The following is a 15,201-nucleotide window of genomic DNA, read 5'->3' on the forward strand; positions in this document are numbered from 1 at the left end:
TCATAGACACAAATGCAGCTATAGGATCTAGCCCCAGAATTGCTGGACCAGAGGGTATAAGCATTTCACATTTTAAATTTTAGTTCTTGTTTTGAAAAGGTAATGCATTCACATGGTTCAAAATCCAAAAGGCAAAAAAGAATATAGAAGTGAAATATTCCTCCTTCTCATTCTTCTCCCTAAAGGGACCAATGTTACCTTCCAAAGAGACTCAATGATGTCTAATACGATTTTTTCCCTTTTTATACACAAAGAGTAGCACGGAATACACCCCGATCTGCATCGTACTTGTATCTTGGAGACTTTTCCATTATTAGCCCATTATAGAGAGCGGCCTCATGCCTTTATATGACAGCCATGTGGTTTTCCATTGAATGGAGGCACCATGATGAACCAGTCCTCGCCGTGATGTTCTCTTAATTGTGTCTTTGGTGGTGTTGGTGCAACTGATACTGCAAAGAACATACATTTTCATGTCGGTGAATTCCTCAGACTGAAATTGCTGGGTCGAAGGTAGGTGTGTTCATCATTTTGATAGCTAGTGCTAAAACTTCTCTAGTTTACAGCCCCACCAACCAGGAAGGCGACGCCTGTTTCCCCACACCCTCACACACTCAGCGTATCGCGGTGTGTTTAAGTGACGGGCAAAAAACTGTACCTTACTGTGTTTTAAACATGCCTCCGTTCATGTGTTTTCGAGCCATTTGTGTGTCCTTTTCTGTGAGCCGTTTTCATATTTGTTGCCCTTTTTTGATATGGTTATTGGTCCTTTTCTTCCCGATTTGTCGTTATTTCTCCCCATTTTGTTACTGTTTTTACTTTTCCATGCTGAAATTGTGTTGGGCATTGTCTTCCTTTAATCTCTTCTTCCTTTTTTTTTTTTTATAAATTTATTTATTTTTGGCTGTGTTGGGTCTTCGTTGCGGTGCGCGGGCTTCTCGTGGCAGTGGCTTCTCTTGTTGCGGAGCACGGGCTCTAGGCACGTGGGCTTCAGTAGTTGTGGCACGCGGGCTCAGTAATTGTGGCTCGCGGGCTCTAGAGCTCAGGCTCAGTGGTTGTGGCGCACGGACTTAGTTGCTCTGCAGCATGTGGCATCTTCCTGGACCAGGGTTTGAACCCGTGTCCCCTGCTTTGGCAGGTGGATTCTTAACCACTGCACCACCAGGGAAGTCCTAATCTCTTCTTTCTTTCCAGTGCTTGTCTCATCTCAGTTTTTGCATTTTGAGCCTGTTCCATGTGGGCTTTATGTTAGGAACGAGGTAGGGATTCAACTTTCTTTTCCCAGATGGTTACCTAGTTGTTTCCACACCACTTACTGGATAATTCATCTTTTCCCCACAGATCTGAAATATCATTTGTATCATATACTAAATTTCCACATACATATCAGTGCTTTTCTGGACTCTGTTCAGTACCAGAGAATTTGTCTTTACATTGGTCATTGCGTTTGTTTTTGTTTGTTTTTGTTTTTGTTTGGCTGTATCGTGTGGCTTGCGGGATCTTCCCCAGCCAGATACTGAACCCAGGCCATGGCAGTGAAAGTCCGGAATCCTAACCACTAGGCCACCAGAGAACTCCTCACCACTGAGTTTTTTAAAAAGTACCTTTATATTTTCATAATTTATAGTACCCTCTTATTCACCCTTTTGGTCCCATTTGAACTTTAGAACTAAGTTTCTTTTTTTTTTTAATGATGGTATTATTTTTATTTGGATCACATCAAATGTTTATATTAACTTATGGAGAATTGACATCCTCAAAATGATGTGAGGATAATAATATTAATAATATTAATCTGGACTTCCCTGGTGGCGCAGTGGTTAAGAATCTGCCTGCCAACACAAGGGACACGGGTTCAAGCCCTGGTCTGGGAAGATCCCACATGCCGCGGAACAACAAACAAATAAATAAAATAAATAAATTTTTTAAAACCCCAAAACAAATAATAATAATAATAATATTAATCTGTGCATCCAAATATAGGAGTAGATGCCTTTCCATTGTTTCATGCTTTCTTTTACGTCTCTATAAGTTTTTTTTTTTTTATAAATTTATTTATTTTATTTATTTTTGGCTGCGTTGGGTCTTTGTTGCTGCGTGTGGGCTTTCTCTAGTTGCGGCGAGCGGGGGCTGCTCTTCATTGTGTGCACGGGCTTCTCATTGCGGTGGCTTCTCTTGTTGTGGAGCACAGGCTCTAGAGCACAGGCTCAGTAGTTGTGGTGCACGGGCTTAGTTGCTCCGCGGCATGTAGGATCTTCCCGGGCAAGGGATTGAACCCGTGTCCCCTGCATTGGCAGGTGGATTCTTAACCACTGCTCTACCAGGGAAGTCCTCTATAACCTTTTAAGTTGTCTTCATTTAAAAGTTCTTGCATGGGGAATTCCCTGGCAGTCCAGTGGTTAGGACTCGGTGCTTTCACTGCCAGGGCCTGGGTTTGATCCCTGCAAGCTGTGGTGTGCCAGAAAAAAAAAAATTCTTGCATGCACATTTATTCTTCATAGATACATGAGTTTTTTCTATTTTTTTGTTCCTTTTGTAAATGGGATCTTTTCCATTCTTTTCTATGTATATAATATGTTTATGATGTAAATATGTTTATTAATATATAATACACAAGAATAAGAATAATATATATTTATAATATAAAATAAATAACAAATTATATAACATATAATTTTAAAACTAAACTCCAGACTTTATTCAGTTTTCACTAGTTTTCCCACTCATGTCCTCGTTCTGTTCCCAGATCCCACGTTCCATGTGGTTGTCATGTTTCCTGAGTCTCCTTAGGTCTGTGACAGTTTCTGAGACTTTCTTTGTTTGTCATGACCTTAACCATTCCGAGGAGTGCTGGTCAGGTATTTTGTAGACTGTCCCTCAACTTGGGTCTGTCTGATGTTTTTCTCACGGTTAGACTGGGGTTACAGGTTTTTAGGAAGGAGACCAGGGAGGCGCCCTTCTCGTCCCATCGTATCAGGGGTCCACGCTATCAACGTGAGTTATCGCCGTCACATCAGCCTGGATCACTTGGCCGAGGTAGTGTTTCCAGTGGTCTCCACTGCAAAGTTACTTTCTCCCCTTTCCACACTCTGTTCTTCAGAAGCAAGTCACGAAGTGCAGCCTACACTCGGGAAAGAGCGTGGGGGCAGGGAGCAGCTACATAAAATGTTTGGAATTCTTCTGTAAGGAAAATTTGTTTCTTCTCCTGCATTTATGTATTAATTCAATCATTTTATATCAGTTTGGACTCATGGATATTTATTTTATAATTTGGGTTTAATCCAAAAGTGCATTATTTATTTTGCTACTTAAATTTTTTAAGCTTTGGCTATTGGGAGCTCTTTCAAGTAGGCTCTGTGTCCCTTTGACATGCCCCCATCCTTTGGTTTCTTTTGATCACTTCCTTACTTTCCAATACTATAAGATGCTCCAGGCTCATCTTTTATTTGTCCTGCTCCAACCCTAGCATCAGCCATTTTCCAGGGAGCCTGGAGAACAGAATTAAAAACCAAGATCTGGGTGCTGGGTGTGTTTGTTGCTCTTGGGGTGGCACTTCTAGGCCCTTTTGGCAGACAGAACTAGGAAATACCTGTCTACATACTTACCTGTGTGTACACACATATGCCTCCGTTATAGTTTGTAAACTAGCATATAAAATGAAATTATTTTATATGTACAAACTTAGTCCCCCCACCAGCCTTACTAAATTGTCTTGTTTTCCTCTTTGTATCATCTCATTTCATCCCACAACAACTATATGAAGTCAAGACCATTATTATCCCCTTTGAAGGAAACTGAGGTTCAGAGAGTTTACATAACTTGTACAGACGACACCCCTCCAGGGAGGCGGTTTCAAACCCTAGAGGTCTCACTCCAGAGGCCTGGAAGCCCTGCCCTGTGCTGCCTCCTTGTGTCCTGATGGTTTTAAAACCCCATGGCATTCAAAGGGCTGACGGGCTACAATCAATGGGCAGTCTTACGATGGCCACCAAGGACCCACCGTGCATGAGGCATCCAAGTGGTAAGGGTTTCCCCCATCAGGACTCTGGGGGAGTGAGTTAAGCTGGGACAAGTGATTAACAGGCAGGAAAGACTATGATTAATGGTCAGTGGACTGACGCAGATGGCTGGGCAAGAGGAGTCCAGAGCAAATACCCCTGGGAGCTGGACGTGGTCCATGGTGCTCAACCCCAGAGAAGGGCTGGAATCAGGCTGGATGGGAAGAAACCTTTTGGGCAAATGTCAGGCAGCGGCCGACAGGCAGCCCGAGTTCTCTGGCTAGCTAGTCTTTGGGAAGCCTGGCCCTGGGCGGCCCACTCCTGTCTCAGGTCAGCTCCCACAGTGACAGGGTCTTCCTCAGAATCCCTCCCTACAGGGCCACAGGCTCCAGCTGGCCTCCTCCTGAAGCCCTTCTGGTCTCTGAGCCCCAGTGAAGTTGGGCTTCTCAGAAAGTCAGCTTCAGTGGCCTAAGGTCCTGGGTTCTGGTCCCTGTGCTGCCACTTTCCTGCTCATCCCTTTGAGCCTCAATGAGCACAGCTAGTGGCTTGTGGGATCTTAGTTCCCCGACCAGGGATCGAACCCATGCTCCCTGCAGTGGAAGCTTGGAGTCCTAACCACTGGACCTCCAGGGAATTCCCCACAGGTCCTTGATAAATGGGAACAGCTGCTAGTGATACTGATGGGAGAGTTCCCTTGGGAATGTGTCACCCCTGTGGAGTGTGCACGACTTTGTGGGAGCTTTTGGACATACTCTGTCCAGAGTGTCTTCCATCACTCCAAAAACCACACGCTGGGGCCCAGAGATGCCTCACACACAGCCCTGTTTGTGGTTCCCAAAGAAGCCCTACCCAAGAATAGGGCGCTCTGTCAGAAAGTGAAGCAAGGAAGGTTTCCAGGGTAAGGACACCCAGAGCTGGCTCCCAAGTGTGGGCGGGAGGGTGCTCCAGGCAGGGGTTGGTCCCGAGTGCCCCAAGGAAGACCATAATGATGTCAGCCCCACACCCTGCTGAGTGCCAACAGGGAAGGGGGTGCCTAGTTTATTTACACCCTGCCTTGTTCCCCAAAGGAACTGAGGCAGCTTACAAAACCCAGATGCCTGAAAAGTTAAAAAGTCAGAGGGGAAATCGGGTGAAGGGAAAAATCACAGCAGGAAAGTAAGATAAAGCCAAGGGTCCCCACTCACTGGGCCTGAAGACCTGGAACACCTGCCAGTTGTAGCCACAACTCTGGCTCTGCTCTCCCTAGTGGCTGAGAAGAAGAGTGAAAGCAGACCCATATCCCTGATCCAGGTACCATCGCCTGCTCCCAGGAGGATGAACCCCATTCCCCACTTCAAGACTCAGCTCCTTCTCCCTCTCCCACTTCTCCCAGGCTGGGGTGGGCATGTTGTCTGTGCTCTTACAATTCCCGCATCCCATCCCTAGAACGTTCTCTCTTAAGGCAGGACTTTAAAAAAAATCTATCTCAGCATCCTGGCAAGCAGTAAGATTGGGGATGTTTGTTGAAGACAGATAAGAAAAACCCTTGTTCAGTGCAGAAACAGACACGCCTGTGCATTTCACCCAGTACCTGGGCATCAGAGATGTGGGAGCCCCCCACTGTAGGGGGTAGGCAAGCAGAGGCAGAGGATGGGGCCGGTAAACCCAGACTTCCCAAGCCCTGATGGGGAAGGAGCTTCCCGCCCGCTCCAGGGAGGGATTTGGGCTCTGGGAATCTGGCGTGGAGGCTGCAGGGTTTGAGGGAAGCTACAGTGGAGACTTAGAAAACTTGGCCTTAGCCATGATGAAGGTGGTGTCGACCAATTTCTGGATCTTTCAGCATTGTTGGGACAGGGATTTGGGGCTGAGCTGCTGGGACCTGGTGCATACCGGGTTCAGCACCCTCTGTCCCACGCCCCCCTCCATGATGCCATTTGACATGTTATTTAGCGCTGGCCATTTACCCCTGTGGTCAGGGGGGAGGTGGGAGAGCTCCTCAGAGGAGACCGCAGGGTGGTGGGTCAGGGGCCACCCACTGCCCCCCTACCTCGGAGAGTCCTCTCTCCAGCCTTAGTTTTCTTTTCCTCTCTCAGAGACACCAGGTTGAGGCTTTGATTCAAGGATCACATATCTTAGTATAGGGCTTCGCACGTAGTAGGTTCTCAAGAAAAGGTGTCTGCCTTTGATGGATGTGGAGCAGAGCCGGCGCAGTGCGGCAACTCGCCCAAGGTCACACAGCTGGGCCGGATCCGACCCGGGCGCCCTGACTCCAGCGGGCCGGATTTGTGAGGAGCCAGCTTGGGGGAGCGGTGTTTGGAGGAGGGGACAAGGATGTGGGCGGGAAGGGACTTCTATTTTGGAGCGGGTGACAGGAGTGCGGAACGCAGAGGGGGCTGGGTCCCTCCCCGGGCTCCCCGAGTCCCAGTCACCTTCCCGCGACCCTTCCCGGGAGGGGCGTCCCGGGCGGGTAGGGGGGAGGTGGGAGGGGCGGGCGGGCAGGCGGTTACCTCATCGCCGCCTCCGGGAGGCTCCGCTCACTCGCTTCCTCGCGCCGCCGGCTGGGGCGGCGACTCCGGGCGCCGGAGCGAGAGAAGGACAGAGGGACGGAGGCGCCGAGAGGCAGCGCCGCCCCCAGCGCCCCTCTCCGCCGCGGGACCCGAGCGGCAAGGGGGTCCGACCTCGGTGCCCCGCGCTGCGGGCGGCGCCTCCAGTCGCGCTGCGGGAGGAGGCCGTGTCTGTGCGCGGCGCGCTCTGTCTGTTCTCTCCCGAGCTTGGCACCCGCCGGAGCTGCTCGCACGTCTTCCGTCGGCCTGCTCGGCTGTCTGTCTGCCCTCCCACCGCCAGTTGCGTCCTCCGGCCTGGCCTCCCTGGGCCCCGGGTGCTCCGAGGGGCGATGAGGAACGCGGCGGGGCCGGGGCGCACAGGGTAGGGCGCGCGGTGCGCGCCGAGCGGCGCCGGCCCATGAGGCTTCTCAGCGCGGGGCGCGGCAGCACGCGCGGGCCATGGGGGGCAGCCTGCGGGTGGCGGTGCTGGGCGCCCCGGGCGTGGGCAAGACAGCCATCATCCGCCAGTTCCTGTTCGGTGACTACCCCGAGCGCCACCGGCCCACGGACGGGCCGCGCCTCTACCGGCCCGCGGTGCTGCTCGACGGCGCCGTCTACGACCTGAGCATCCGCGACGGCGACGGTGCTGGCCCCGGTCAGAGCCCCGGGGGGCTAGAGGTAGCAGCTCGAGGAGTGGGCAGGGGCGTGTGACAGCATGTGTGTGGGTGCTCGGTACACACGTGCGTGTCCGCGTGGACGGCCCAGGGGTGCCCGACTGTGTTCATGGGCCGAAGGGTGAATGTGTGTCCTGGCGTTTGTGTCTCACCCCTTCTGCTGGCCTGAAGTTGCCCCCAAATCAGGCCCGAGACCCGACGAGTTTGCAAGGTGGCTTTTTCTAGCTCGCTTAAGTGCCTCTCTATTTGCCTGCCTCCGCTGGTGGGTGGGGATCCGTGCGTGGGGGAGCATGGTCCTGCCTCCCTGAGAGTGAGCGTTGTGGGTCTGGGGCCTTGAGCAGAGCCACAGTGGGAGAGGTTGAAGCCAGACATAGGGGTGTACTTTCTAGGCGGATCATTCTCTGCTCCCTCATTCCTGTGACCTGAAGCAAAGACTCTTCTAGTAATTTTGCAAAGTCCAGGACAGACTTTGAATCCTTGGAGCTGATGCCTTCGAGAGGTGAAGAGGAAAGAGCAGGCAGGATTAAGCAGGGCTTCCTGGAGGGGGTGGCATTTGGGCTAAACCTGGAAGGATGAGTGAAATTTTGATGAAAAGAAGTGGTGGAAGCATTCCAGGTGGGAAGAGCAGCATGTGCTTAGGCTGAAGGCCTAAACGTGTACAGCTGCTGCTGATTAGTGGTCTCCGCGGGCTAGGGGAACACCGGCCGAGGGCTTTGGAATTAGGCTGAGGCGTAACTACCAAGGAGGGGGTCTGGGGAGGGGCGGGGTTTGCCCCGAGTTGAACTGTGGGAAACTGGAGGAGGAGGAAGAAGATAGGAGTGAGGGGAGAGGAGACCTAGAGTGAAGGAGGGCTGGGGGCTGACCGGCTTCAGGCACAGTTTTAAAATTCATACCCCAGCGGCCGTGAGGACAGTAGGGCCCAGGGAGCTTGGGAGAGAGGGCGCACAGACGAAGATGAGGTTGGCCAAGGCCTGAGCATGAACTGTGGGTTTAGCGTCAAGGCCCCTGCAGGAGGCCTGGGCATGAGAGAGTGGGTAGGGGGGACTCCGGCAAATTCTGGCCTCCCGCCCCCAGGAGTGGCCGGACCCTAAAGACTGGAGCTTGCAGGACACGGACGCCTTCGTGCTCGTCTATGATATCTGCAGCCCAGACAGCTTCGACTATGTGAAGGCGCTGCGGCAGCGCATCGCGGACACCAGGTAGGTGAGCGGCGCGGCGGAGGGGACTGTTTGCGGGTCTGGCCAGGCCTTTGCCCGAGGTGAGTGAGGGGGTTCTTCCGCCATCTTGGGCCTGGTCTCAGGCCTTCTGGGCCTGGCCTCTAGCCCTGTGCGGTCTTTAGGCCTGGCTCTTTGTGTCTTTGTGGTTCTGGTATTTGCTGGGGGGGTCTCTGGCCGCAAGAGGGGAATGTATATACCCACTTGGGGGGATTCTCCAGCCATGGGGTCCGTGGCACCGCGACCCTCTTCCCCATTTGGCCCCCAGACCGGCGGGCGCACCCGAGGCGCCCATCCTTGTGGTGGGCAACAAGCGGGACCGGCAGCGGCTGCGGTTCGGGCCTCGGCGCGCACTGGCTGCGCTAGTGCGCAGGGGCTGGCGCTGTGGATACCTCGAGTGTTCAGCCAAGTACAATTGGCACGTGCTGCGTCTCTTCCGCGAGCTGCTGCGCTGCGCTTTGGTGCACGCACGCCCTGCGCATCCGGCTCTGCGCCTGCAGGGGGCGCTGCATCCGGCGCGCTGCAGCCTCATGTGATCGAATTGGACGACACCGCCGATGGCGGGGAGGGGGCCTCCATTTGACTGGAACAACTGGGGACCTGGATTGGACGAGATTGCCCAACTTCTCTCGGATTGGACAGGACAGTCTCCTCCCTGATTGGCTGAGGAACGCTCCCACCCAGTCTCCTGGGCGACAGGCTTCTCTTTGAATCTCATTGGACCCAGCTAGGCCCCATTGGACAGTCCTTTCTGGGACCTCATTGGGTCACGGTCCCATTGGATGGAAGGGACTTGGTTATGCATCCCATTGGATGGAAGGGACTTGGTTATGCATCTGATTGGAAGCTCTCAGACTGCTCTTGGAGTTTCATTGGACAAACAGTTAAATCCCACCTATCAGGAGGAAATAAAGGGGGAAACAGCTCAAGTGCACCTGGCACTTCTGGATGGCAGGATAATCTTAAACCTAGAGGTCAGGGCTGCAAGGCATTGCCCCCTGGCAATTAACTCCAGAATCCCAACCTGTAATGAGGGCCCCCAAATGGGTGTGATGGCCCCAAGGCTGAGTCCCCAAGAAGCAGACACAAGCAGCTGGAACAAAACTTTACTGTCAGGCTCTGCAGGGCCACAGGACCTCAGGAAGGGTCCTTATTGGGCTGGCCCAGCCCCCTCTAAGGCATTCAATAATATTAGTAATTAAATAGCAATGCTCATCCCCCAACCGGAATGTACAACAGAGGTCCCGTTGTGCCATGTGGTCCCAAGGGGTCTGGTCCCATGAGGTCTGGTCCCCAAGAGGCGGGGGGGGGGGGGGGGGGCTCCCTGATGCAGAGGGGTTAAGGCCACAAAGGAAAAGGAGAAGGAATGGGGGACTGGGGGCAGCTGGGCTGGTCCATCACATCCAGGAATCCGGCTCAGCCCTTGGGCTGACTGAGTGCAGGGCATGCCAGGCCCTGGTCTCCGTGGGTCCAGATGGGCGGCGGGGGCCCCTCGGTGTGGGGATGCGTGAGGGTTTTCGGTCTGGCTGTGTGTCCATCCGGCCTCGTGCCCAGGTCCTCAGGGGCTCTGGGCCGGCCATGGGGCTCCCAGGTGCATCTGGTGGGCCCCCTACACCGGGGCAGGGGTTGCCTTCATCGGAAGAGCTGGACAGAGCTGGGCCTCGGGGCCCGGGCAGCCCATTGGGCATCCTGCCAGAGTCTGCGGGTTGGCCACACTTGCCACCCAGGACGCTGAGGGATGAAGAGGAGGAGCTGGAGGAACAGTAGGCTGAGTCAGGAGCTGGAGGGTCTGGGGCCCGAACCAGGTCAGGGGCTGGTCCAGTGGGGGTCCCGCCAGCAGCAACCTCAAGGGCTCGGGCATTGGCCAGGAACTCCTCTTCCAGGCGCCGGAATAGTTGCTGCTCCTGCTTTGGGTCAAGCTGCAGGGGGGTGCGGAAGACACTGGCTGGGGTGGTGCTCAACTCTGGACTGGAGATGGGGACCCGGGGAGGCCGGGGGGCTGCGGGGCTGTGGGCACGGGGAGTCTGGGGGCTGCTCCTGCCCCGTGGCATCCACGAGTGCTGCCCATCTCGGTCCCGACGCACCAGCAGCACAGCCTGCTCTTCACGGCTCTGGCTCCGGGCCCGCCGGGCAGGGCTGGGGCCCAACAGCTGGCCTCCCCTGCCTCCTGGGGCCCCACGCGGCCGCCCCCTATCCAGCCGGTCTCGGGACTGGCTGCGGGGGGCGGGGGGGCGTCTCGGGGAGGCCGGAGTGCCTGTGGTCACCCGCCGGCTGGGCCGTTCCCGTCGGGGGCCAGTGCCTGAGTCTTCACTGCGGGCACCAAGGGGGCCGCTCTGGGCTGAGGAGGCTGAGGAATCGCTGTCCCCGGAGTAGCGGCGGGAGCGGGGATGGGGGGGCAGCTGGTCCCGGATCCTGGGGCAGGGGAGGAAGAGAGAGAGCTGGGGCAACGCGGAGGGGACTGGCGTGCAGAAAGGGCAGGGAGAGTAAGGAACCAGCAGCCGCGTGGTTGGGGGGGGGTGGGGAAGGCACCTGTGGTGTGGTGACGGGAGTGCCAAGGGTGTCTGTTGCCCTGGGGACTTCCAGGGAGAAGTGAGAGGCTCTGCCACAGCTTCCTGCAGCCAGGGCCACCCCCGCCGCCCCAAGGCAGCAGAAGAAGTAAGGCCCTAAGCTCCCCCTCCCTGGGCCTCCGGTTTCCTGGGCAGGCCAGCGGGAAGCAGGGTTGGACTGGCCGCCACCCAGCCCCCAAGGCCCGCCCAGCTGTGTTGTTCGTTTGGTTGGGTTGCCATGGAGACGGGAAGCCAGGCCCGCCGCCCCGCCCCCGCCCCCCCCGAACTTTTCCCAGGGTGTGAGTCACTGGAGCACAGTCATCCAGGCCAGAGCGGGCGCCCCCACCCCCACCCCCTGGACCCCTCACCCCGTGTCCTCCTGCTTCTCACCTGAGCGGGGTCTCGGGCCCCTCCTTTGAGCTGCGTAAGCTAATGGGTGTCACCTCCGGGCGGGAGCCCCTGCGCTCACCCCCGGGGGCTGGGCTACCAGCTCGGGGGCTGCGGGTGGGCGACACCCGCTGCGGGGAGAAGGTGCGGGCCCTCGTCTGGGGTGGGCGGTGGGCTGCAGGGAGAGAGGACGGGCGGGCGGCGCATGAGAGGTGGGGCCACAGAGGTGCCTGCCCCCCCCACCCCCGCCGTGGGCACTGACCCGTGGAGGAGCAGCGGCAGGGGTCGTGCTTGTCCAGGTAGTGCTCCAGCGTGTCCCAGCCACCGCCCACGCGCACCATCACGTGGCTTCTCAGCACCTGTGGGAGCCCGGCGTGGGCAGGTCACGGCCTGTCCCCCCTACCTCCCAGGCTGCCACCTGCTTGTGTAGCCCCTGGCTCTCACCCGCACAAAGATGAGCAGACTGGAGTCTCCCACGCGGTATTTTCCCTCCGAGACTTTGATCATGGGAAACTGGTCTGGGCAGGTGCAGCGCCCCAAGATCTCTCTCACCTGAGGCCAGAGAGAGGCTGGAGGTCAGGGGTCAGGTCACTCCTCCCCGGCCCGATGTCAGCAACTCCAGGGTCAGAAGGAAGTAAGTCCTTCTGGAAGCTCTCCTTCCCCTTTGGCTACCAGGGGTCAGGGAGCTGACTAGGAAAAGATGGAGGGACTGTGGTTGGGCCAGGGCCTGGGACCCCAACAAGGCACATCCTGGAAGTCCCTGAGCCCTGGGGGAGTCCTCACTCCCCCTCACCCACTTCACAGACATGAATTTGAGACCCACAGAGAGGCCAGGTTTGGGGAGGAGGCAGGAGTGCCACAGACATGTGGGGCACACGCATACACCAACGTGCACACCAGGCCACCCGCCCAGCTAGCACACATCTGCCCACATGCTCCCCCAGGCCGGGAGCTGCCAGGCTGGCTGTGTGGGCGGCCCGCCCGCCTCCTTGCCCACAGCGGAGCTGCTGAGAAAATGAGCAGGTGGAGCCTCTGGTGACCCTGGCCCAGGATGGGGTGGGGTGGCAGCCTCTGCCCACAGCCATCCGGCTACCCGCCTCCAGGACGGGCACATCATGTCCTAACCTCCTGATAAGAAGGAAACTCTTGGCCCGGCTGTGGGGGTGTTAGGGACACCTAGGTCCCGGGAAGAGGAGGAGGGAGCGGGGGTCATGGTCTGGCACCTCCTATGCTCAGGGTAGAACTAATCCTGCAGCTCCTGAAAGGACTTCAGCTCCCAGTAGCAGCAGCTACTCCAGGCTGGGTTTCCCAGATAAGTGACATGTGCAGGGCCCTGGGGAGGAGAAGGGACCTGCAGAGCCCCTGGGAGCTTCCCTAGGCACTCACTGAGCACCTACTGTGTGCCAAGCGCCTTGCCCAGGACCGAACAACACAGGCACCCATTCAACCTCGAGCTCAGTGATAGTGTGAATGCAAATGTCTAGCAGCTAAGCGCAGGGAGGGCATACAGGAGGGGCTCAAATCACGCGGCCCCCAGGATGAAGGAACACCTAGCACTTATCTGGTGCATGGTTACCACAGAAAGGAAGCAGGGAGATCGTGCAATGGAGCCCGAGTTTTCTCCCAGGCCGTTCTGGGCCCTGTGACCTCACCCAGCACCTCTCCCTCTCTGGGCCTGCTCAACTCCTTGGGGCCAGGTATCCACTTGGTGCTCAACATAAGCACTCTTTCCATGGGGCAGGCTGTCCTGCAGATACGAGGATAGGCCCCCGGAGGTTGCAGGCACCACCGTGCTGTCTGGTCCCTGGGTAAAGGGAGAGTAAGCCAGGCCGCCGGGCATGCGCACTCGGGGACTCACCAGCTCGTCAAGGTTGCGCAGGTCGCTGGGTGTCATGCGGGGCCCGCGGGCGGGAGCCCCCGGGGCGGTGGCGATCTCGGCAGCAGCAGCAGCGGCGGTGGCAGCGTCCTCCCCGGCACTGGGGGCGTTGGGGGCCGGGGGCGCGGCGCGCAGCTCCTGCTCAATCTCCTGTTCGAACTGCACAAGGCGAGGGGCCAGCAGGCCGAGGCGGGCCCCGCGCCGCGCCACCTCCAGCAGGCACAACACCACGCTTTTCTCGTTCTTTCGCAGCACCAAGTCCTCGGTCTCGAACATGAGCACTTCGGGCACACCCAGCTCTGCGCGGCACCAGCCGATGAAGGTGGCCACATTGTCTCGGGCCATGAAGGAGCCGGGTGCCACGCTGTGTGCCTGGAAGGCCACCCCACGGGCTGGGTGGGCGGCGGCCATCGCGCGGGCGGCCTCGGTGACGGCATTGGCATGCTGGCACAGGGTGGTGCCCGTGGCCAGCCCCGTCAGGAAGCCATCGCCACCGCTGGGCAGACCCAGGCCGTACAAGGCGTTGAGCCACTCGGCCAGGTCCTCCTTCATGGCCTCCACATAGGCCTCACTTGAGCGGAACGGCCGCACGCTCTTGGCTGCCGAGCCCGCGATGCCCACCACGGGGTCTGCCATGCCCAGGCCAGCCGAGTCACTGTGGGCAGAGACACGGGTCAGGATGGCTGTGAGGACCCAGCAGGTGCTCAGTACAGGCTATGCCGCTGACCACCTGCACCCGCCTGTCGTTTCAGACCAAATGCCTGGGTTTGAGCCCTGGCTGTGAGAAACTCTTCGCCTTAGTTTTCCCGTCTGCAAAATGGATACAATAATAGTACCTTCCTCATAGGGACTAATGGGATGATTTTTTATAAATGACTTAGTGTCCATAAGTGTTTGCTGCTTGGTTCTTTGGGGGAGGGGGGACTGAAGGACTTGGCCGAGTCCTCCCGCCCAGGCAGGGAGGCACCCATCCTTACTGCCTCTGTGATAGGTGAAGAGATGAGCCCTAGAGAGATGTAGCCCACGGCCCTGGACTCACAGGAGGAACCCCGGTCCCGACCTCAGAGAGGGGTTAGGTCGACTGCTCAGGGCTGGTGGCGATCCCACTTCCTCCGGAAAGATCCCAGGTCCTCCCTCAGCCCCCCTTCCGTAAGGACTGTGTCATTCTAACGACAGAACAGCAGCAGTAGTAAAGTAATCGCAATGACCTTGGCCACATCTGAGCGTGCAGTGATATTATCTCCATTTTACAGATGAGGAAACTGAGGCGCAGAGCTCGCTTAAGGTCACAGAGCAGTGGGTGGCGGAGGCGGGCCGACCTGCCCTCGTTGCTGATCCGGCAACCGGCTGGCCCGGGCCAGGCCCCGCCTCCTCCAAGGAGCCTCTCTAGCGCCCCAGGCTGGTGCCTGTGAGCCGGGACTCAGAAGGGCCTTCGCCAGTCTTGGCTGTCCTCTGGGCTTCGGCCCAGAGAGGGTGCGGGGCTGCCCAAGGTCACACAGCCCTGGGGAACAGAGGCCCGCGGCTGCCGCCGCCAGGTCCCCTTCAGTGTGAGCCGGGCAGTGGGTGCTGGGGGTCCCCGCGCTCACCTGGCTCATCCCGCGGCCTCGGGGAGCATCGCCCCGGCAGGGCCGGAGCCGGGCCGGGCCGCCGCAGGGAGGCGCCGCCCGAGCTACAGCAGATCCCTGTCCCACCACCGCGTCCTCCTTGCCTGCAGTCTCCGCCCCGCCTCTCTGGAATTCGGATCCGGCCCGGAGGGGGTGGGCGGGGCCGCGCTCTCTTAAAGGGGACGCGCTGTTCCCGGCCTGGGGAGGGGCTGGAGTCGCCATATGCGGGGCGGGCCAGGGACTCGGCCCAGCCCTGAGCGGAGGCGGGACCACTGCCCCCAGGCGACCCTTCCAGCCCAGAAGTCCCATCCCCAGCCAGGCTAGGCCTCACGGTCCCCTCCACCCTCCTTGGTCTCCTGGGGAGGGGTTTGGGTGTTTCT

At 57.6% G+C, this 15,201-nt stretch overlaps 2 protein-coding genes across 3 annotated transcripts; one reads left to right on the plus strand and one right to left on the minus strand.

Annotated features, from left to right (window-relative positions):
• Nucleotides 1-6,543: 6,543 nt before the first annotated feature.
• On the plus strand, nt 6,544-9,631 carry RASL10A (RAS like family 10 member A). Its single transcript, XM_059894589.1, has 3 exons — nt 6,544-7,198; nt 8,269-8,393; nt 8,677-9,631. The coding sequence occupies exons 1-3, from the start codon at nt 6,980-6,982 to the stop codon at nt 8,942-8,944; spliced, it is 612 nt and encodes a 203-aa protein (XP_059750572.1). The 5' UTR covers nt 6,544-6,979; the 3' UTR covers nt 8,945-9,631.
• Nucleotides 9,501-14,930, minus strand: GAS2L1 (growth arrest specific 2 like 1). 2 transcript variants are annotated; one of them, XM_059894588.1, is made up of 6 exons: nt 14,804-14,930; nt 13,200-13,872; nt 11,786-11,893; nt 11,604-11,700; nt 11,345-11,516; nt 9,501-10,820 (listed from the first exon to the last, which is right to left on the minus strand). In XM_059894588.1, the coding sequence occupies exons 2-6, from the start codon at nt 13,851-13,853 to the stop codon at nt 9,806-9,808; spliced, it is 2,046 nt and encodes a 681-aa protein (XP_059750571.1). In that variant the 5' UTR covers nt 13,854-13,872; nt 14,804-14,930; the 3' UTR covers nt 9,501-9,805. The 2 variants fall into 2 exon arrangements, with proteins under 2 accessions (XP_059750571.1, XP_059750570.1); XM_059894587.1 differs by having other exon boundaries at nt 11,345-11,700.
• Nucleotides 14,931-15,201: the final 271 nt, after the last annotated feature.

Source organism: Balaenoptera ricei, chromosome 14, assembly GCF_028023285.1.
Source record: "Balaenoptera ricei isolate mBalRic1 chromosome 14, mBalRic1.hap2, whole genome shotgun sequence".
NCBI lineage: Eukaryota > Metazoa > Chordata > Mammalia > Artiodactyla > Balaenopteridae > Balaenoptera > Balaenoptera ricei.